Source organism: Brachyhypopomus gauderio, chromosome 19 (genome assembly GCF_052324685.1).
Source record: "Brachyhypopomus gauderio isolate BG-103 chromosome 19, BGAUD_0.2, whole genome shotgun sequence".
In the NCBI taxonomy this organism is placed as follows: domain Eukaryota; kingdom Metazoa; phylum Chordata; class Actinopteri; order Gymnotiformes; family Hypopomidae; genus Brachyhypopomus; species Brachyhypopomus gauderio.
Window position 1 is genome coordinate 14,077,664 of NC_135229.1, and position 23,708 is coordinate 14,101,371.

Genomic DNA, 23,708 nt, shown 5'->3' on the forward strand with positions numbered 1-23,708 from the left:
CGGAACAGCAACCAGCAGATGTGCTTATTTATTATTTACGCCACTGACATCCTTTAGCATGAGATCCTCGGAGCTGTTGGCATCAGGGGCTTCAGCTTAGTGGATGAGCTCTCTCTGAGGCGAGAGGGTTTGGAGAACAAGGCACAATGGAAATGCATGTGAAGAAGAAAACCCGGACCGGTCGCTAGAGTAATTGATTGTAAAAACAAACAACCAATCAAAAAGACTGTCAATAGAGTGTCATAAGATTCTCAAACCTCAGGGCACCAAGTTGAATTACTCCAGCATCAGAGTGCTGGTGTGAAGAGTGTAGACTGACAGTCTATGTTTCATTACAATTCAAAGCTCTGTTACTCAAACCGGTCTGTGATGCTGTTCTCCTCCTCTTACTGTATCACCTAGCTTTTTCAAACTCCCTGTTTTTTTTTAAAGGTGTTTTAAATATGCCATACCATTAAACGTGAAGCAAGGACTTTTCTTACAAACTGGACATAAATTTTATGGTATCGTACTGTGTATACACAATTAAGTGCTCCGAACATCACGGCAGATGGGTCTGTAAAATTGCTCTAGACGGGGTGGATGTAAAATAGGCGAGTCAATATGTTCCTGCCAAGATTTTTTATTTTTTTTTGACAAAAACAATTGTCTGTCAATGAGCCAGTATGCAAATGGCACCGCTGAATTTAAACACCCCGTTTAAAGGGCCATAAACTGTAATTACATACCGAGACAAAGAGGAGGAGCAGAAGCAGCACTCATTAATCTGCTGGGGTGGAGAGCAGAGGAGAAACCACGTCAGATGTGCACGCCGTCTAATGGGGGGGGGGGGGGGGGGGGGGGGGGGGGGATTGGGCACAGACCCCCGGCTGACTCAGTCTCTCCTGCTCTTGAAGAAACTCTGAGATCTCACTGAGTTTGGCATCACCCAGGGTATCACGCACCACCTTGCACACATCACACAGTACGTTGAGATGACTTCATAGTCGTGAACGTATGACCGCTCGCATTCTGAGTTCCGGGATCGATTCGTAACTCATGCGAGTTAGGAGGCGAGCGTGTCGTGGCTCCTCGGCGAACAAACCCGTCTTTTGTGTGTAACGGAGATTGATGGGGGGGATCCAGGTGCGTAAGAGACGCAGATGACCCAAGCAACTAATTATGACCTAATTATAATCCTGGTGTAAGCATTGCACCATTCTCTGCCCTGCGAGGCTGCTCTGATTTCGCCGTCTTCTGTCAGCACTCACACCTCTGCAGCAGTTCAGTGCTACGGCCACGTTACAGCCCTGCGATGATTACATGGCTTTTAAGTTGAAGGCCTGCTGATTATTTTGTAATAATCTTTTAAATAAAGCCAAGGCAGTGGCTGTTGTTTCGTAAGTCTCTTACACCAAACCCCTGCATTGATGTGCCGTTAGCAGCTGAACAGGAAGCGACGTGATTGGCCCGCATCCTGTGGGGTCTAAACGTCCTGGCTGGGAGCAGCCGGTGAGACGGTGTAGAGAGGAAGCTCTCGGGTTCTAGTGTAAAGGGCAACGCGATGTGAGTTTCCAGGGCCGGGGCCAGATTCTGGAGCGCTGCGTGCCGTGTGTGGATGGGTCACAGATCAGGCCGGTTCTGCTGACCCGGTGTGGTCCCAGCATGTGGGACAGACATCAAAGGGCCCTGGTTGGCAAGACCACTGGAGAGGAGGGTAGCTAGCACCATCAACCATCTGAACGCAGCCGGGACCGTGATCGGTCATGACACATGCAACAACATAGATAGAGAGAGATAGAGAAATAGAGAGAGAGATAGATAGAGAGAGAGAGAGAGAGAGAGAGAGAGAGAGAGAGAGTGGGGGTGGAGTGCAGGAAGGAGGGGAGGTAAAGAGAGAGACAGCAACAGAGGGGCAAGAAAGAACCTCAATGAAATTATTTTCACCTGGTGTTGTATATCAATAAAACAAAACAGAATCATTAAAAAATCAGGTGTTTCTGAACACATCTTAAACCTGCTCCATGTCTAATAACCTTCTCGAGAGCCCCGTTTGCTATTGTGATTTGGAGCAGGCTGGAACCAGGTGTGGTGTGCCTAGTGAGTGAGTTCTCAAAGCCCAGCAACATTCATTAGCACAGCAGGGCTCGGCCCCACCGCTGCGCTTGAGATCCTCACTGATTCTGTGCTTCAGTATTGGGCCTCCACTCCTTCTGCTGGGGAGTCAGGGAGGTGATATTTGACTTATCGCTACACCGCCTGATCATTAAGACGCTCATTAAGACACGATGAAGAGGAGGAGACAGAGAAAGGTGGAAGTTAAAGGAGGAGAGAGAGCAGTGTGTGTGTAGGGCAGCTGCTGGACCTGGGACTCAAACAGGGAGGTGTCGGGTCATGGGTCAGAACCCTGCAGCACACACCACTGAGAGCAGAGGCCATCGTTCTCGGGTTCAACGAGTGTCACGAGCATGAAGATTAATAACCTTGGAATTCTATTAACCATTTTCATGCAGATGAGATTTTTTGACTGAAAGACTATTGGGAATTATCTTTGAGTTTTTACATATATTTATAAATCAATTTTTGAGGATTTGACCATTGGCCTGAAGATGAATGTCATGTTTACAGCAAGATTACTATGTTTATATTGACTACAGCATTTACAAGAAAAGGTGTGTTCAAAATTATTTTCGAATGGTACATGTACACTTACCTCATACTGAACCTGCACGCTGGTACCATACAGAACTTCAAACATGTTTGTGGAATATCTCAGTTTGATGCACCTGCACTCCATGGAGCTATATCAGCCCACGCGTACGAGGAGAACTATGCCTGTGGAATTATAATAACGTCTAAAGAGACGTTGGTCACAAGGCAAAGATGTGCAGTAAATCTGTCTCGGGTACTTCAACTGTGGCTGTGCTTGGATTTCTGAACACAGTGTTCCTCCACTGGACTGTTGTTTTGTACCATACTGGCAAAAAAAATGTCTGTGAGTCTGTGCTGTAGTGCGTGTTCATGTAACCCTCATGCGGCAAAAACAGAAGGCTTCATGTGTTCTGCAAATCTGATTTAAACTGGTGTTAGCATCTTGTATTAACATTAACATGATGGTACTACATGTTGCTTGTTTTAATTAGCTAACAGCTGGCTAATTCTAACAGAAGCCTCGGATCCTAACAAGGCAGTCTAGGGTTTCTAATGAGGACAGAAAATTGCGATATGCGTCTTATTCTTCCGAGCCCAAAGTGAAAGGCATGTCGAGTGAGCAGCTAGGAGTCTTGTTGAGTCATGTGTTCACTCTTCCTCATATCGTAGGAAAGGTCAGGACAGGAAAGCCCGACAGCTTTTGGGCTCTGAGCCACATTTACCTCCAGAGGAGAATCAGACAGCAAGACAAGCAGTAGATCCTACATCCGCCACTCAGACTGAAGAAGAAACATCTCTGAATTAACTAGCTTGCTTGTACGTTAACAGGCCTGTCTATGCACCAGTAACACAAGAGAGAAAGTGGGATTTTTCAGAAAGAGGTAAAGAAAAAAAATCACAGCATAAAGCTAAACAATCTCATTTTGTAAAAATACTCAAAATCCACCTTTTGAGTGTTGTCTTTGCGCTGTGCAGTTTTGAGGTAAACACCCACACCAGTCCAGCAGCTCAGCGAGGCTGCAGCACTAACGTTCACCTTCCACGGTGCTGCTCAGGCAGTTTTGAATTGTCCCCACGGTAATAATCCTCTTCATGTTCATGCAGACGTTCAGCTGTGCCTCAGTAAAAACATCAAGCTCCGAACTCAAAGTCTCAGAGTCTCAGAAGTTCACAGCCTTGGTAAGGAGAATCGAGGGGTTAAGATTAACATTTATAAAAAAAAAAGAAAAAAACCCAGTGCTGTTGAAGTGGGAAGAAACTCCACCTACCACTGCAGATGTGGACCCTGGGTTTCAGTACCAAGACTGGTGCCGATTGTTGCTTATATGTGGAAGGGATTCCTAAGTGTTCAACTCCAAACACGAGTCCTTCATCCGGTCCAGAAGTGATATCCCAGTTAGATAATCCACATTATTGTAAAACAAACCTCAAGCTCATATTATTGTTCTTTGAGGGTGTTAGATTACCTAACCGCTGTGTGGTTGGGATTTTATAGAAGCAGGTAGCCAGCATCATTAGCACTGGAGCTAAACCCCGCAGGGTAGCCCATCTGGGGTTGGGGGAGGAGGGATGTCGTGGCGGAGATCTCCAGGAACAGGGTTTGGTTCCCCTGGTTCCACGAGACCCACACAGTGTCCAGATCTTCCTGTGCTGTGCCAATCTTCATCTCAGTGGGTGGTGAACACTTTCATCTCGTCTCTCTCACACCCCTACTGCAGAGTGGAGACTCAGTTTACTTCCTCGAACTTTTCCCAGCCCTGAGGAAATGTGTGCAGAAGTAATAACTAACACAACTAATTCAGTAGGTCTCGTTAGCAGGTGGCATCTAAAACGACTCCCGTGATTGTAGATGTCATTTATGTTGGCCCAGTAGGCACCTGGTGATTTTTATCTAGGTATGTTTCATCAGAAGAGCCACACATAGAGGTGGTGTGTGACTAAACTCTAAAATGTTCACAATTATAAGTTACTGTAAGGTTAGACATAACTTTTCGATATTTAATTGAGCATCAGTAATATTCATACTTCGTCTATACCCTCTAGATACATTTCATTTTGTGCCTTGAATACTGTTCTGTAAGTTCTGTATAATGCCTTATAATAGTGTATAAGAACATATAAATAGACCATAGTACATACAGGAAGTTCAGACAGATAAACAAAACAACAACAACCAAATAGGCCTTTTAGCATATCTGAGACGCAAATACACGTTGTGAGAATGTTGAAATATCGTTTAAGGCCGGGATAAGGATTCACGCCAACACCTTCAACACAGTGACTCAGTACCTGGTGGGGGGTGGTGTGGGGGGGGGGGGGGGGGGGGTAGTGGCTTCTGTAGTGCCTCGGGCAAGGAGCTTAGAGCCAGGCTTCTCCCGGGGATCCGTGCGCCTCCCGTTACACTGCAAGAACGTTTCAGAACCAGCACCGGTGCTTTGCTATTATTAGATGTAACTGAACAATGAAGGAGAGTGGATCAACGAAAGTTTATTTCCCAAATGTAAATAACAGAATACGATCATTTTAAAGTCTGATTTGGTTCGTTTACTTTACAAAATACAGGCCAAGCCTCTCACGAATTTTGTTTTACGGCGAATTTAACAAAAGGAACAAATGATTACATTCATTGTGTTTATGGCCCGATACTCGTAGCTATATACATTCAAGTGATTTAAAATGTACGATATTGCAAAAGTCAGAGCAACAGCAATGAAAAGTTATGGGTTCTGCTACATTGTGTTCCTGAACACGACTTTATGTGGACCAGTGTTGGCTATAGGAAGAGTCAAGGTTAAGCACTGAACAACTCACAATCCGTGCAAAATATGCTTTGCATACAAAAAAAATATTTGAAACGATAACCTACGTTGCATTTGTTATTTTAACACGGTCGTTATACAACACTTTACGCACACAGTTTGGGTTCCTTGGGCGATCGAGTCCGGTTCGCTCCTGGGTCCAACGGCAGAGAAACAACGTCACACAGCCTACAGTTATGATCTGGATAAAAACAATAAGATCTCCTTTGGATCTTCAGGTGTCGGTTTGGTTTCACCACGGATGGTGCGCCATGCTCGTCGTTTGGATCAGTACGCATGCCCTGGTGATGTTCGGAGGTTAAAGGGGGAACACGAGGAACCCGGAGAAGGTGGAGTACTTCCATCCACCCATCAGGTTCCCTCTCTCCAGTTTGAGGTACAGCCTGTCCTCGCGCTCCAGGTGCAGCAGGACCCCGTTACTCGCCGCCTCGCGCGTCACGTCCTGGTCCCCGGCGAACGCAGATATGATCGGGTACTCGTTGTGCATCAGGTTCACCTAATGTGGGTATAAAACAGGTACATGAAGACGGGGTTTGATACCTCGATTGTTTAAATGAAGGTACAGGTGCGTGAGATGTCTCACCTGTATCGTCTGTCGGTTGTAAACCTTCACAACATGAAAGCTGAAGCTGTAAATCCCGCGTCTTGGAGCTTGGAACACACTCGACTTTAGGTCGAAATGGTTGCCGATGTTCACAAGTACCTGCAAGAGGGACATGATCTTCAGGAGAGCAATGAGGAGCATCATTGTTTCAGCATGCATGGTTCTGTGGGTATGAACGGTGCTGGCAAAACGAACCGACCACGTTTTCTTTTTTAATTCCAGCTACCCGACACATGCGTAAATACGCAATGAAAGGTGAAGTTCTAGTAAAGTTTGCAAACAACGGAAATGAAGTTTGACCTGATCGAAGTAGATGGTCATGGACTTGTTACTCATCTCGGATGGCTCGTGGTTGGTTCCCCTGACGGCGGAGAAAGCCACTTTGGCACCAGCCGCTCGCACGGATATTCCAAACGACGAAGTCACTCCTCCCTCTGCGGATGGGTTGGAATCACACACGACCAGGCATTTCCCCTCCAAAACAACAGGTTCCGTGTCGTTCTGTCCCATTGACACCACGCCGCATATACAGAGAAAGACAGAGGCCAGCGCGGCCCAATGTTCCGACCCGCTCGCCCTCATCGTGGAGACTCTTCTGCGCAAAGATGCAAACGACCTGCCTTCGGAGATTAGCAAAAAAGCACCTGCCTCAACTATAAGTCCTCCTCTCTCTCCCTCTCTCTCTCTCTCTCTCTCCCTCTCTCTCTCTCTCTATCTCTGCGCACGCTCCTTGTTCTGGGACTTTTTATCTCTTCTATTAGTATCCTGTTATAGTTTAAGTGTGGCATGTAACAAAATGCAGAAGTGGGTGTGGCTATAAGCTTAAAATGGAGATACTTGGAACTAGAATTAGAATTAGGAAAAAGATTTAGAATTCACTGTTTGAAGTGATTTTAGCATAAATGTCAAATATTTTTTTTTTGTTTAATTGAATACAGAGTATAAACCAGAAACAAAAGGTTTAAATGTGTTGAAATGGTTACCCAAATCTCTACCTGGGCTACATCATGTCTATACATGTATATCAACGCAGACAGCATAACCAATGTAGCTCATATTACAGTAGCAGTCTAAACAGTCCCAGGCGCGAGCTGTCCGCGTGTCGAACAGTGCTGCTGCGCCCCCCAGTGGACATGAAGCATCACTCGTATCTTTTGTATTTGCTACGAGGCCCAAACATTATGGGGCCCATTATTATTAAGTATTCCAGGTTATTACTGCTCATATTTACATAGCATGCACAGGATTTAAGTGCATTTATTATAAACTGGTAACTGTGAGGCTCTGAAGCCACTGTACCTGTGTGGTCATGTATAATTCAAGGACAGGAGTGATATAATTGGCTTGGTTATTGTTAGGGCTGATGCTTACCTAGCAGCCTATTACACATTAACCCTGACACACTGGGACCCTGAATAGCTTCAAAACAGGATTTGATGTTACTCTAACAAACAGCGGGTTACATTTTTCACAGCTCATTTCTCTGCTATAACCCAGTGGCTACTACATTATAGAGATGACTGGATTTGTGGAGAACTTAATTATGCCAAGAGTTGAGACAGGTGTGTCAGAATAAGAAAATCACTAAAACAGTGTCTAGCACCTTTAAGGCTGGAATTTAGAACAAATGATCAATCAGGTCTGTTGTTGGGAGATATTAAAGCTGTGAAGTGTAACCCTAGTTACCCCCCCCCTTTAATTTAGCATTGGATGTCTCTGCAATCTGAGAAAATAAAAACAATTGTTGCAGCTGGATTCACCGTATGCCTGATTGTGCTAGAGTTGCATCAGATGAGGGTTTGGTATTCTGTTCATTCACTAATGCAGGGGTGCCCACCCTGCAGAACTTAACCACCCTCCTCTAGGACATTTTCACATCAAGGAATTTAGATGCATTTACATATTACATCCACACAAGTTTAGGGAGGAACTGGGAGGCAGATCAAGATAAATCTCCAGCAAATTATTATAAAAATGACCAGCAGGTGGCAGTGCTGTTTACTTTGCCTGCATATTCTTTGTGACGTGTCGGCAATAAACACCACATATGACAGTCAGATCGTTTCCTTCACATAATCCAAGAAAAAGGAGAAAACATTATGTGGAAACAGTTTATTATCAAAGTTACATCAGCTGGAGCACGAGGCAGGACACAGTTATTGTCCCAAATTCCACCTGCATCCATATTAGAAGCTACAATTCAGTCCAGTGGCTCCACAATTCAACAACCCTACAACAGTATTATACAACCAGACCTACGGCATGATAGAAAAACAAAGAACAATAAAAGTCAACAAAAATATGACAAAGAGCGATCGGGGGGGGGGGGTCAGAGGGGTGGGTGATGGGGGTCACAAGGGCATTAGGGGGGGTATCAGAGGGGCATGCGGTTGCCCTCGACGCTGATCTTCACAGCGTGACCCGTCTTAGTCAGACGCCGGATGTCAGCAAAGCGACGCATCTGTTTATCTACACGCGATAGGCTCTTCCTCACGGGACCCTGAGGGGGAGGAGAAACACAGTGGAGAACATTTCAGTGTCGGTTCAGTCACGTATCCTGTGTTACAGTAAACCACCTCCAGCCTGAAACACACAAGTGAACACACACGCACATGCGTGAGTGCAAGTGCACACTCGCCACCTCGCATGTGGACACGACGCACAAGTGCACAATCACACGCTCACACACATGCACGGCTTAAAAAAAGCTGCTTAGGTGAGCAAGCACCATCTCGCTCCTGCTAGCCACCGATGCTGACTGGATCAGCTCAGTGTCTGACAACACAAGCCCGATTACCGGTCCCCTCCTCCACCACACAAGCCCCATTACCGGTCCCCTCCTCCACAACACAAGCCCCACTACCGGCCCCCTCCTCCACCACACCAGCCCCATTACCGGTCCCCTCCTCCACCACACCAGCCCCATTACCGGTCCCCTCCTCCACCACACAAGCCCCATTACCGGTCCCCTCCTCCACCACACAAGCCCCATTACCGGTCCCCTCCTCCACCACACAAGCCCCATTACCGGTCCCCTCCTCCACCACACAAGCCCCATTACCGGTCCCCTCCTCCACCACACAAGCCCCATTACCGGTCCCCTCCTCCACCACACCAGCCCCATTACCGGCCCCCTCCTCCACCACACCAGCCCCATTACCGGCCCCCTCCTCCACCACACAAGCCCCATTACCGGTCCCCTCCTCCACCACACCAGCCCCATTACCGGCCCCCTCCTCCACCACACAAGCCCCATTACCGGTCCCCTCCTCCACCACACCAGCCCCATTACCGGCCCCCTCCTCCACCACACAAGCCCCATTACCGGCCCCCTCCTCCACCACACAAGCCCCATTACCGGTCCCCTCCTCCACCACACCAGCCCCATTACCGGCCCCCTCCTCCACCACACCAGCCCCATTACCGGCCCCCTCCTCCACAACACAAGCCCCATTACCGGTCCCCTCCTCCACAACACAAGCCCCATTACCGGCCCCCTCCTCCACCACACCAGCCCCATTACAGGCCCCCTCCTCCACCACACCAGCCCCATTACCGGTCCCCTCCTCCACCACACCAGCCCCATTACCGGTCCCCTCCTCCACCACACAAGCCCCATTACCGGCCCCCTCCTCCACAACACAAGCCCCATTACCGGCCCCCTCCTCCACCACACAAGCCCCATTACCGGTCCCCTCCTCCACCACACCAGCCCCATTACCGGTCCCCTCCTCCACCACACAAGCCCCATTACCGGCCCCCTCCTCCACAACACAAGCCCCATTACCGGTCCCCTCCTCCACAACACAAGCCCCATTACCGGTCCCCTCCTCCACCACACAAGCCCCATTACCGGCCCCCTCCTCCACAACACAAGCCCCATTACCGGCCCCCTCCTCCACCACACCAGCCCCATTACCGGCCCCCTCCTCCACCACACAAGCCCCATTACCGGCCCCCTCCTCCACCACACCAGCCCCATTACCGGTCCCCTCCTCCACCACACTAGCTCTGTAGTCACATTTCCTATTCTGCTACATTTTAATGTGCAACAAACAATGTTACTGTTGCGTAAGCACTGAATTGTTTAGCGGAGACCCTGACAGGATCAGCCCATGAAACGCAGTTTGCTGCTGAACTGTGCCAGGTGTATTAAACCTCAAAGGGTGCACTACTGCAGACCTCCTGCCTTTCACTCCAAACGCCTTTGAAGCAACAAGCTCTTCCTCTACCACACTGCACGCCGTGCAGCATGCAGAACGCTGCCACTTACTGCCCCCTGCAGGCGGCCAGCGTGAGCTACAGGGGCATGCGGTTCCCCTCCACGCTGATCTTCACGGCTCCCTGTGGCCGGCGCTGCTTCATCTGCTCCGCAAAGCGACGTTTGTGCTTCTCCAGACGACTGAGGCCTCTCTTAACCCTCTGGGGTCCACAGTTAGTCTTTGTTGTTGTGATTCATTATAAACTCCTCTGAATATAGTAGCTGTAGTGTAGTTTAAATACTATATTACTACAATCTCTTTTTTTGTCGGTGGTAATGTTACATTTCAAGGGCTCAGATATCCTATTACAATAAGTTCAGCTGTTCAGAAGCTTCTGTATCAAAATGGTTCAGTCAATTGTTCGACAAACCATCGAAACCATATCGAAAGACGTGATGTACTGGTGAACATATAAGACAGAATAATACACACAACCCTAAATAGTCCAGTCCTGCCTTAACCTCAGAGCAGCTCAACGTAGAGACATGGTGTCATCTACATCAACTAACATCTAAAACTGCCTTAACCTCAGAGCAGCTCATCGTAGAGACATGGTGTCATCTACATCAACTAACATCTAGAACTGCCTTACAGTCACATCTAAACAATAAGATCACAACTGAAAACAATACACGTCCCAACATTAATAGCAATAAAGATATTGGTGTGAGGATGATGTAATCAGATTAATCTGAGCATTAAAAAAACGCTTAAATATCCACTTGGTAAAATCTCTTCATACACTATTCATAGCCCCTCCCACCAGCAGATTCTAGCCCCTCCCACTAACCCGATTGGAGTCCGTCTCCACGTTCCATTTGGGTCGTACGACGTAGTCCTTGTTGGAGGGCATGGGCACCCGCGCCCTGGCACAGAACCCCGGGTCACCCGGCCTCAGAGCTCTGAGGAGGACAGAAGAGTATCAGAACACCCGCACGTAACCGCACACACACACACACACACACACACACACACACACACACACAACCGTAACCGCACGCACACACACACACACACAACCGTAACCGCATACACACATATACACACACACACACAACCGTAACCGCACACACACATATACACACACAACCGTAACCGCACACACACATATACACACAAACACACACACACAACCGTAACCGCACACACACATATACACACACAACCGTAACCGCACACACACATATACACACACACACACTCACACACACACAACCGTAACCGCACGCACACACACACACACAACCGTAACCGCATACACACATATACACACACACACACACACACACAACCGTAACCGCACACACACATATACACACACAACCGTAACCGCACACACACATATACACACAAACACACACACACAACCGTAACCGCACACACACATATACACACACAACCGTAACCGCACACACATATACACACACAACCGTAACCGCACACACACATATATACACACACACACACACACACACATACACACACACACATATACACACACACACACACGCACATATACACACACACCCACACATATATATACACACACCCACACATATATATACACACACCCACACATATATATACACACACATATATACACACACACCCACACACATTCACACACCCCCCACACACACACACGTATGTACACACACACACACACACACACACACACACACTCAAACACGGACACGCAACCGCACAACCACCCACACACACACGCAACCGCACAACCACCCACACACACACGCAACCGCACAACCACCCACACACACACACACACACCCGCAAACGGACACTCACACACGCAAACGGACATGGACACACAACCGCACAACCAACCGCACACACACGGAAACGGACACACACGGACACGCAACCGCACAACCGCACACACACACACAACCGCACAACCACACACACAACCACACACACACGTAAACGGACACGCAACTGCACACACGGACACACAACCACACACACCCACGCACACATGCAAATGGACACGCACTCAACCGCACGCAAACGGACACACACACACACAACCACACATGCAATACTCACTTCTCTTCTCCTGTCAGCACCTTCTCCAGATCTCTACGGGGAGTCTGTCCTCCTGAGCTGTAAATACCACACACACACACACACACACACACACACACACACACACACACACACACACACAAAGCTAAGAGCCAGGCCTAGACAGTTCATATGTGATTAGTGTGAGCAGACACACACACTGCGAGCGTTGCTCCACAGAAGCGTCGTGCGTTCGTAGTGTAGTATGTGCTTGACACACACACACACATACACACACGCGTCTGGCTGCTACAGTAACTCCTGCACACTGCCACTCAAGACTGACGAGGTTCACCTGTCTCCTACGTTCCTTCAGAGCAGAACACCTTCACAATCAAGCTCACACTACCAGATTTTCCTGGGATTTGCTGCATCTTTACACTGCTACAAAGTCAACAGCACCATTTCTTCAAGAGGTCACAAAATTGATCAGTCTTAAAGCTTAGATCCAAGGAAAACCAGTTATTGTAGAGAAAGATGCACTAAACACACACACACACACACACACACGCACACGCACACACACACACACACACACACACACACACACACACACACACACACGTGAAGAACAGTGAATCAGCAGTAATAGTTTACTGGATGCAGGAAGGATGGAGAATTTATGCTTAAAGGTCAAAGGGCACAAAACACTGAACAGGGTCTGGAGTACGTCAGCCCTAGCGTTGAGGTCGCCATGGTTTCACATCACCACGTCAAAAACAGTGAGGAGCCAATCAGCTCCAGGCTGATCTCGGCTACTCTGAACATCTTTTCTAACAATATAATCTAAAACCTCTTCAAAAATGAACACAGGACTAACTTTGACAGAAATCAGAGCAGTGCAAAGTAGCATGTGCACAAAATTGAGACTTTAGTTCAAGATGCAAATACTCATGACACTCAGATGCTCAGGCTAACACACACACACACACACACACACACACAAAACCTGAGGGGGGGGCCAAAGACGTCAGTTTCTTCTGCCCTTTCAACCTTCTGGGGCTCACTTTTGTATGTGTGACGGTGTGTGTGTGTGTGTGTGTGTGTGTGTGTGTGTGTGTGTGTGTGTGTGTGTGTGTGTGTGTGTGGAAGTGAGAAGGAGGGAATGAGAGAAGAACAGGGTGGTTTAAAAAAGAGGTGAAAAAGAAAAGTTAGATCTACTGAGAAAGGGGGGAAATGTAAAACATGGTATCTGATAAACACAGGTTTCCATACTAATGTTCCTAAGAGCCACACTGTAGTTCACCCTCAGCTGTGTGGCGTTGCACACGTTGGGTCTCTTGGTAACACACCCGCATGTCTGCGTTTGAGCACGTCAGTACCTCAGCCGCCTGCGGGGGGCGATCTGCTGATCAAGGTCTCTCTGCTGTCTCTCCTCTCTCGTCATGCCTTTATAATTAGATGACAAGCCAAAGATGGGCCGTGACCACTCATCTACACACACACACACACACACACACACACACACACACACACACACACACACACACACACACACACACACACACACACACACACAAAACAGCATTAACAAAGATCAATTCTGCTTCTCACAAGCCCAGTCAGGTGTGTATAGGGGTGGGCGATATAACGATCTCACTGCGAGCGATCAAGATGGTACGATCTGCTTTTCAAGTGCATCGCAAAAATCGTGACATCTATGTTAGCAACTAAAAACCTTGGATGGTCGGTAATAAAGTGGATCCATGCTCCATTCACAAACGAACAGGACGTCATGTTTACAAGACTGCTGTGCTGACTGGCAGATCACACCATGTGTCTCTACCACAGGGTGTCTGTGACATTTTTAAAATTTGATTTATGTATCGTGTACGCGAAGACGTTCCACTCAAGGCAGTACCACCCCGCCCATCTGTACCGCAGACGTGATCACTGGTGTATGTATTACAACATAAAAAATATGATTTTGATGATGAAGTGGCATTTAAGACACTGATGTACTCTAGATGAGTTATGATAAAGTCGAATATATTTTTTCTAATACCAAATGACAACTGCACAAAATAGTCTATTCGTGTGTGTGTTTATGTGCAAGATGCGCGTGTGAGTGTGAATGTATTAAAGGAGGGGTTTTCAAATTTGACCCATAAGAATTTGACCCAACCCCGATGGACTTTTAATACCAAGATGAACTCCTGTATTTCTGTCACAACGATGCCCTGTATATGTTCATGCCTACAGAGCAAACAGTATTCACCCAGTTGCTAAGCAAAGCGTACTCACACAAATGTTTGCTGTAGAGTATGAACGCAAGCTACAGTCTGATATGGGTAGACATGTCACACCAGTCCAAAGAATATCATGATTTGACTTGTTGCTCGGAGCCATAACGGATCAGTCTCAGAGGTACAAAGGGCCTTTTGTTGGGTGAAACTGCCCGTTATGAGGTGTGTGTCTGAGCCGGGTGTGTATACGTACTGATGAGTTTGAGGGCGAGGTCTTTGTTGGGACGCGACTCTTTGGGGTGTTTGTAGAGGTACATGACAGCTCGCCCGATCCCGCTCATCTTCAGAGTCTCCTGGCTGACACTGGGAAGCTACACACACACACACACACACACACACACACTTTTTCATCCCTCATTCTCCACTGTCCCATTTATAGCAGAACAGGTGAGGGCTCCCAGCAGGTAGATGCAGTGTTAGTCATGCCCGTCCCAGTGGAAGACCAACAGTGTCTGAGTGGGCTGCCAAGTCTGACTGCCTACAGTGAGACAGCAGCAGGGACTTTGGAATGACGATCTGCTAGAAATAACTACCCCCACAGTACGTGTACTGCAATAACTACCCCCGCTGTACGTGTACTGCAATAACTACCCCCGCTGTACGTGTACCGCAATAACTACCCCCGCTGTACGTGCTCCACAATAACTACCCCCGCTGTACGTGCTCCACAATAACTACCGCCACTGTACGTGCTCCACAATAACTACCGCCGCTGTACGCGCTCCACAATAACAACCCCCGCTGTACGTGTTCCTCAATAACTACCGCCGCTGTACGTGTTCCTCAATAACTACCGCCGCTGTACGTGTTCCTCAATAACTACCGCCGCTGTACGTGTTCCTCAATAACTACCCCCGCTGTACGTGTACCGCAATAACTACCCCCGCTGTACGTGTACCGCAATAACTACCCCCGCTGTACGTGTACCGCAATAACTACCCCCGCTGTACGTGTACTGCAATAACTACCCCCGCTGTACGTGCTCCACAATAACAACCCCCGCTGTACGTGTTCCTCAATAACTACCGCCGCTGTACGTGTTCCTCAATAACTACCGCCGCTGTACGTGTTCCTCAATAACTACCCCCGCTGTACGTGTACCGCAATAACTACCCCCGCTGTACGTGTACCGCAATAACTACCCCCGCTGTACGTGTACCGCAATAACTACCCCCGCTGTACGTGCTCCACAATAACAACCCCCGCTGTACGTGTTCCTCAATAACTACCCCCACAGTACGTGTACCGCAATAACTACCCCCACTGTACGTGTACCGCAATAACTACCCCCACTGTACGTGTACCGCAATAACTACCCCCGCTGTACGTGTTCCTCAATAACTACCCCCACTGTACGTGTTCCTCAATAACTACCCCTACTGTACGTGTTCCTCAATAACTACCCCCACTGTACGTGTTCCTCAATAACTCCGACAGGAACACAGGTCCTCCTCCGACCGCTCCAGTCTGCTCGCCACACAGACGCTCCATCGGTTGTGAGGTCTGGGGTGTTCAGAGTCACCAGCTTGTACGCGTGTATATTCATCAAACCGATCCTGAGCATTCTGTTGCTGAAGGAACACCACACCACTGCCAGGAACAGAACTGGTCTTCTACAATGTTCACTGTCCTCGTGCATCAGGGAGTCTTGGGCGCCAAATACACTGTGACCAGTTCACCGGTTGTCCATCCATCAGCACTGTTTAACTAGTCCACACTGGCAACACCTGATACTTTCTGGCCCTTGTCAGAATCACTCAGATACTTTCACTCGTCCATGTTCCTGCTTACAACACACTTTCAACATCAGACTGTTCAGTCTCCTAATACATGTCACACGTCAGAGGGTTTAATGTTGTGGCTAATCACTGTGTAGTGATATGTGCACACAACCGTAGTCACACACAGTCACTTGGTTGCCGTAAAGCGTAAGGACAAAAGTGAACACGTGTGTACGTGTGTGTGTGTATGTGTGTGTGTGTGCATGCGTATGTGTACGTGTGTGTGTGAGCCTCACCTCCTGCAGGATCTTGAGGAGTTCCTCTCTGATCCTCAGGGCAGGGAGACTCTTGTCTGGTAGAGGACTGATCCATTCCTTAATCGCAGTCATCACACCGCTGTCTATAAATGTCTCCTTCAGATCCTGCCTGATCGATCACACACACACACACACACACACACACACACACATAATGCAAATGTTGATCATCAAATACTCCTGCAAGGACCCAGTTCCCATTGAAGGAGATGAGGACTGAAGACCTCCTTACTTTTTTAAATGCATCACAACAGTGGGCAAGAGCATCAACTTCTTCAACGCTGGCTTCTTCTGACTGTTCAGAGTCCGATCCTCCTGCATACACATACAGAATCTTATCATCTCTCCAAAGATCTGACTGAATTTACATGTTTACTAAAGGTAAAAGTAACTTTCCACAGATTCCACCAACAGGCCTTCTATCATCACACACACACACACACACACACACACACACACACACACACACACACACACACACCTCTGCAGCCTCCGTCATCTTGGTGATCATGGCGCTGACCACATCATCAGCGTCACTGATGAACGTGCCTCCGTCTCGGTGGCGTCTGCGTTTCCCACTCTGAGCTTTCCTCCGAGCCAGCATCACGTCAAAGTCAGACATGAACATCATGCTGGACGGACACACACACACACACACACACACACACACACACACACACACACATTAATACTGTAGAAAAACTTCTGTAACAAGGTGTACAAGCAATGGTTGGCACAGGTGAACACAGTATTAAGTGTTAGCCCAGGTTTGCTAAAGTAAGTTAGGTAAATAGGAAAGCCCTGTAGTCATTAGTCAGAGGTGTGTAGATTTGTGTGGTAGCAGTTAGCACAGGTGCTCGGTGTTCTACACAGGGAGGTGACTCACTCTCTCCCTCCTCTGTCCACATCGTCGTCCGAGTCTGAATCCCCAGCGGCCTGTGTCTGTCCTGCAGGGTGGGACGGTGTCCTCTCTCCCTCCAGCTCCTCCTGGTTAAAGCCCTGCTCAGATACACACACACACACCGTGAGACATGCTCAACTAAGAAGCTTGACGTACATTATGGGACGGACTGGAGTGCCTTACCGTGAACTCCTCCTCTTCCTCATCTCCTGACTCCCCAAAGATGTCCGCAATCATCTTCCTAGGAGATACGGATGGCAGTGGTTACCCAAACACACGTGCAACACTGCCAGCAAGTTCCAGCAAGCACATTCATGTGCGCATGTTTAATGAAATCAGACAGTACAACGGAGGTCAATGAAAGTGTTCAGAGATGGGTGGAGTCAAAAGGATGGGGTGGGGTTCAGAGATGGAGAAACGGTTGGAGCAGGCCCACTCACTCTTCCTCGTTGTCAGAGTCACTGTCACTACCAAACAGTGTCTTCTCGTCCTTTTTCCCAGTGTCCATCTTCATCCTGCTCTCTTCCTCGTCCTCGCTGTCCGAGCCGAGCTCCCGGAGCTTTGCGGCCACGGTCTTGTCCGGTGCCTCCGAGCCTGCCTCGCTGTCCGACTCATCGTTGTCCGACACGGCCCTCCTCTTCTTCGTGGCTGTGAAGAAGACCCTTTCTCACAGGACTGCCACATGACTAAACAGTCGAGCTCACACAGAGAAACGAGAACACCGTACCTTTGATTTCTTCCTCATCCTCACTGTCAGACAGTATGGCCTTCTTCCTCTTCACTGAAAGCAGAGACGTGCTACAGTTTAGATTTACAGTTATAACATTTACGCCAGTCTTTGAAACCTTAATCGTTTGTTTCACAACAATGAACACGCAGGACAATCTCTATAACTATTCAGTGGGAGCTCAGGGAGAGTTCAGACTAGGGGTGCACAATATGACGATATAAAATCGTGAATGGTGAGGATGAGTGGAGAATCGCAGGCGATCTACCAAATTAGAAAAATCGTATAGATCTCATTTGCCAATCAGCGCAATGACATTTTTAAATGCTGATTCCCGCCGATGTGGCAGACATAGGGCGTAGGACTGACCAATAACAGTGAACTGTGCGTCTTCCAAGCCTCTATGTTGTGTTTGTACAAACTAAAAACTGCGTGAACAACGATGGCTGAAAGCCAAACCAAGGAGCTGGTAAAGAAAAGGAAATCCACCTCTGTAATCTGGAATGGGCTCGGATTTTCTTCCACTGACCAAGACCAAACTTCAGCGATATGTAAGGTGTGCAAAGAACATGTAAAAACGTCCGATGCCAGTACAACAAATGTATTCAATCACTTGAGACGTAGGCATCCCAAGGAATGTGCCGAAAGTGAAACAATGCGGGCAGCAGGGGCAGCCGCCTCACAAGTTGCGGCCTCCGTGGTTTAAACGATATGTGGTAGTATAAAGAAACACCCCTCAAAACAGGGTTTTTTACCTGACAATTTTTAATGTTACTTGACGAATTTTAATGTTGCTTTGTGTTTCAGGTTTGAAAAGTGCTGGAATTTAGGCTAAAGTACTTGAAAACGATTGAAATTGTAACTACTTCGTTTCACAACAAATATCGGGACGAAACACGAGAGAACATGAAGACGTTAAGATTGGGAGTTTTGAAAATAAACAACCATTAAATAATGTGATAAAGAAGCAAATTATTTCGACGATATGTATAAATATTTAACTCAAGTTTAACGTGCTGGGAAATATTGTATATTTAGTGCAATAGTGCACCATCAGTGTCACGTGTGTTTACATTTTTTGTTTACAATGTTTGCACATGGAAAATTGCAATATCATTCATTAAAATCTGCTTAGAAAGAAAGCTTTGTAGCCCCAAAAGTTAAAATTTTTTTGGATGGAAGATTGTGATAAAAAAAAAAATCAAAATCGCAATTTTATGCAAAAAAAATCGTGATACAATTGTGATACGGTGGTATCGCCCACCCCTAGTTCAGACGCTGTTCAAATTTAGCTCAGAGTGCAACGTACCTGGCTTTTCCTCATCGTTGTCGCTGTCTGCGATAATCTGCCGAGTGTGCCCTTCATCCTGCTCGCTATCCGCGTCCTCTTTTGGTTTCCTCTCCTCCTCTTCCTCGCTGTCAGAGCGCAGTGCAGCTTTTCCTCCATCCTCTTCATCTTCCTTCCTCCCCTCGTCTCCCTCCGACTCTCGCTGAGTCCTCTGTCTAGTCTTCTCCCCGTCTGACTCACTGTCTGAGTTGGAGTCTGAGCGAGGGCTCTGCGCTCTGCGTGGGTCTTCGCCCTCTGACTCGCTATCACGTGCCTTTAGCTGCTCCTCCGTCTCCGACAGGCTGCCTCTGCGTTTCGGGGGGGAATCGTCATGATCGTCGTCGCTGTCAGCATGCTGGGCCGCTTCTGGCTCTGAGTCGCTGGCCGGACCGCCTCCGTCATCCTCGTGTTCCGAACCACTACCACCACCAGGGGGTGCCGGGCTACCAGCCACACTGTCCCGATCACTGCCTTCATCCTACCAACCCAACCAGACACATAAAACTTAGTCATCCAGTATTTGACTCCTGGCGGGGGAATGGGGGGAGTTTAGGTGATGGTCAAAAGGCTTTTTTAACCTCGGACTGACGCGACTCTCCCCTCATGTCCTCCTCTTCCTCCGGGTCGGACCCCATGGCATGTTCGTCCTGCACCGGAGTGCCACTGCCGTCATCTACACACACACACACACACACACACACACAGTAAGTACTTAAATCCACACGGATGGAAGTAAAAAAAAAAAAAAAAGTGTGCTTTTGTGCTTTGCTTTTCATCTCAGGCACATCAAGTGGTTTGTTAAGGAAGGTTTTGAGTATAATTACATTTCCTCCGCATTTACCCATCTGTGCAGTTATAACACACACACAGTAAGTACTCAAATCCACACAGATGGAAGTAAAACAAACAAACAAACAAGGAAGATCACTACGATGTAACCGAGACCAATATGTGAGACAGACTGGAGCTGGATCAGACTAGAGCTGGATCAGACTAGAGCTGGATCAGACTAGATCTGGACGCAATAGACTCAGAATTACTGCAGTCAGTCCAGCGAGATCCGACTTAGACGCGTCTTCTAGGTGTATAAATAAAGTGACTGGGCTTTAATCCGTGTGTGGTCCTCGGGCAGGACGCGTCTGGTACATCATCACTACCACATCTGGACCCTTCAGTCCGTCTCCAGCTCAGCGCAATGCTAACCGCTAACACGGCAGCGCGCGAGCTGCGGTGGAGCGCGAGATCCGACGCGAGGCTCGCGGCGGTGTGACGTTACCGGAGTGGTTCCCTGAGAAGAACTCATCTTCGCCATCCATGTGTGCGGCGGGCGGTTGAAGGAGCCCGAGGACGACGGTGTCGGTCAGCCGAGGCCCAAACGGTCGAAACTAACGGCGGTACCGGCGGCTCGCGCTCCCCAGGCCTGTTCCCACTAATATCAGCAGCGCTGCTTACATGTAGCCAGCTAGCTACATTAAGTTGAAGTTATACGACCATGCCCCTGTATCTGTATGTTCTGTGCGCTATATTATCGATATATCGTAAACCAGACTCATGTCGAGCAGCCCAACACAACTTTGATTACCAGCTCGGTGCGTAGCTACGGATATTTTGCTACCAAAATGGCGTCGCCGACTATTCGGTGCGCGTGCGCGCGCGTGCGTGTTGTCGCGCGTGAGATGACGTCATGTGTATGACTAAACGACTGAGCGTGAATGAGCTCCGCATGTACATTCACAATCAGGTTTCAGTTTAAGTGCTTACAGACAATTATTTGGGCAAAGCAAAGAGCTCGAAATAATGTTTTAATATTTTATTTTTTTTTATGAAACTGCTATTAATTTTTTTAACTTTACAATTCGAAATCAGCGACCAGTAGGCTATATTTTATGCTGCCTACAAAAAATACTGCTTACAAATACCTTGTACACAACTTACACATTTGTTTGAGTGAATCACATCCAGAAAGTAAATTATAGCTACCTAAGTCCTAAGATAACAGCTTACCTCTGGCAGTCGTGTCTCGTGGACTATATAGGCCTTATTTCAATTTGATAATATAAAAATACAGAAGCTAACAATCAGTGAGTAAACAATGGTGGAGATCAATGGTATTTTACACAGAGACAGTGAAAAAGTTTATTTATTTATTTACACCAGTAGGCTTAAGACCCATATGGGTCAGGAAGCTCAGAGACCATCTTGTGGGGATGCACCGTGGTCCTCGCTGGTTATGAGCGAAGCTGCTGGGTTCCTCGTGCTGCAGTGTAGTGGAGGTCATCACGGCCTCTCTGTCCTTTCCTGTGTTGCCCTCAGGGAAACAAGGCCATTTTCTAAAATGAGGTGGATCTATTTTTGTGCAAACCTTCAGATTTCTCTGCAGAGTTCTGGATCTTGCCAGTTTTTAGCCTGGAGCAGTGGGCTGAAGTAGTGTGGTCGCTCGAAGCCTCTATGGCACAGTGACCAGTCTGGAGACCTTAGGAGGCCTCCTTCCAAGTTCAGTTTCTTCCTTTACCTCAATGATGTCATTTCATTTTGATGTCTGGATTTGTGCTATTTTTTGTCAGTTCAGCTGCCTTTAGTGGGTTTCAAGCCAAGTTTGTGGAAGACCTAGATCACATGCACCATTCACTGGATGAGTTATTGATTTTATGGCTCTTCTCCATAGTTGTGTCAGCAGATGTTTCTGAGACCATTTCTTTCCCGTTCATTTTCCTCCCACTTTCTCTTTGTCTCATTGTTGTTCTGAATGTCTCTTTTCTTTGTTGCTTACAATTTCTTCCTTTTGAAAATGTTCTTCCTCTTATATTCTATAGCTGCGTTAGAATCAGAAGGGGAACCCAGACACTGCAGCTTATGGTTTTCACCATTAGCTGACTGTGTCATCCTGGATCACAACCGTGTGACCATCCAGCTGCTGGGAACTGCAATCTCTGAGGTGCTTGATCATATCTGTATTAGCATCATGCAGGATCCAGTGGAGGAACCGGGCCTCCAAATCTTTAAGCATCCTTCTGTCCATCAGATGTTGGCAGAAAATAAATCATTATTTTATTTTAATTGCTATATGTGAGTCAAACTTTTATTTTGAACCCAACTGAAAAAAGGTGGGACTATATAAATAAAATTATTATGTGTAAACTTTAAGTAAAGATTTTATTGGGACACCTCAGTTAGAAGGTGGATTATGGTGCTCAGGGCATTAATGAAAGAAACACATGAAGAGAACAAAGACGCTTTGTGCACACGTGGGGCTGTGGGGGTAAATATGGCCGAGGGGGTAACTAATATGAAGTGGTGATTGGTACTGGGGAAGTTGATGTGTCGGGATGCGGGCGTGTTTGCTCATATGGTCAGCTGGGCTGTAGCATGGCAAGATCGCAATGATGTGTAAATAACACGAGCCTGGAGCCATAGGCCACTAGTTTTAAATGAAACTAGTGCAAAAATGATCAATCAAATGTTGAGAAATTTCATTCCTGTTTTAAAATATATCTGTATTTTGAAATTGATGTGTTTCAGAAAAGTTGGTAGAGGTTTTGTTTACCCTTGCATTGCATCAGCTCTTCTTTTGAACTGTAAGCTTTTGGGACCAAAAGAGACCAATTGCTATACCTTAAAAGTAAAAAATGACCCTTCTTGTTTTATATAGGATTTCTGCTGCTTGACAGTGTAACGTATTGAACAGGCAGAGAGGGATCCAAATGCGGAAGAACACCGCTTTTATTGAAATGAGACGCTGGTACAAACAATGGCAGGTGAATCACGAGTACTAGGATCAGTAGTAACAGCGTTTTCTTGGCGTGGTCAGGACGGTCCAGGGTCATACTGGGGGAGCAGAAGTCAGGAGGTACAGAGGGACTAGGCAGGAGACAAGGTCGGGGACGTAAGCGAGGGTCAGAACACAGGAGAGCAGACAGGATATAGAAAGGCTTGGTACGCGGCATGAGTCAGCAATACTTCGCAACTGAGATGTGCTGGTGAAATGCTTAAGTAAGGCTGAAGGGGGCGTGGTAATGAGGGGCAGGTGAGGTTGATTAAGGAAGATCAGGTGGCATTCCTGACAGACAG

General features: G+C 47.5%; 2 protein-coding genes across 5 annotated transcripts; both read right to left on the reverse strand.

Annotated features, from left to right (window-relative positions):
* Positions 1-5,098: 5,098 nt before the first annotated feature.
* Positions 5,099-8,022, reverse strand: cbln2a (cerebellin 2a precursor). Its single transcript, XM_076981213.1, has 3 exons — positions 6,355-8,022; positions 6,034-6,153; positions 5,099-5,946 (listed from the first exon to the last, which is right to left on the reverse strand). Exons 1-3 carry the CDS (start codon positions 6,634-6,636, stop codon positions 5,749-5,751), a joined length of 600 nt encoding a protein of 199 aa, XP_076837328.1. The 5' UTR covers positions 6,637-8,022; the 3' UTR covers positions 5,099-5,748.
* Positions 8,023-8,426: 404 nt separating this feature from the next.
* On the reverse strand, positions 8,427-21,283 carry iws1 (interacts with SUPT6H, CTD assembly factor 1). 4 transcript variants are annotated; one of them, XM_076981210.1, is made up of 17 exons: positions 20,917-21,283; positions 20,219-20,313; positions 19,623-20,118; positions 18,314-18,367; positions 18,027-18,234; positions 17,770-17,827; positions 17,572-17,684; positions 17,167-17,317; positions 16,918-17,000; positions 16,665-16,794; positions 14,841-14,958; positions 13,724-13,835; positions 13,351-13,407; positions 12,384-12,440; positions 11,107-11,218; positions 10,328-10,476; positions 8,427-8,554 (listed from the first exon to the last, which is right to left on the reverse strand). In XM_076981210.1, exons 1-16 carry the CDS (start codon positions 20,954-20,956, stop codon positions 10,354-10,356), a joined length of 2,007 nt encoding a protein of 668 aa, XP_076837325.1. In that variant the 5' UTR covers positions 20,957-21,283; the 3' UTR covers positions 8,427-8,554; positions 10,328-10,353. The 4 variants fall into 4 exon arrangements, with proteins under 4 accessions (XP_076837325.1, XP_076837327.1, XP_076837324.1 ...); XM_076981212.1 differs by lacking the exon at positions 13,351-13,407 and having other exon boundaries at positions 20,917-21,282; XM_076981209.1 differs by lacking the exon at positions 10,328-10,476 and having other exon boundaries at positions 20,917-21,282.
* Positions 21,284-23,708: the final 2,425 nt, after the last annotated feature.

Bases quoted from the DNA above. Each gene is read 5' to 3' on its own strand.
- cbln2a (XM_076981213.1), bottom strand. From the start codon at position 6,636: ATGAGGGCGAGCGGGTCGGAACATTGGGCCGCGCTGGCCTCTGTCTTT. The intron at 6,154-6,354 runs GTCAAACTTCAT...TCCCTCTTGCAG, and splicing joins TGACCATCTACTTCGATCAG to GTACTTGTGAACATCGGCAA. The intron at 5,947-6,033 runs GTGAGACATCTC...TACCCACATTAG, and splicing joins ACAACCGACAGACGATACAG to GTGAACCTGATGCACAACGA.
- iws1 (XM_076981209.1), bottom strand. From the start codon at position 20,956: ATGGATGGCGAAGATGAGTTCTTCTCAGGGAACCACTCCG. The intron at 17,001-17,166 runs GTGTGTGTGTGT...ATGTGTATGCAG, and splicing joins AGATGACGGAGGCTGCAGAG to GAGGATCGGACTCTGAACAG. The intron at 11,219-12,383 runs GTGAGTATTGCA...TGTCCTCCTCAG, and splicing joins GTGCTGACAGGAGAAGAGAA to AGCTCTGAGGCCGGGTGACC.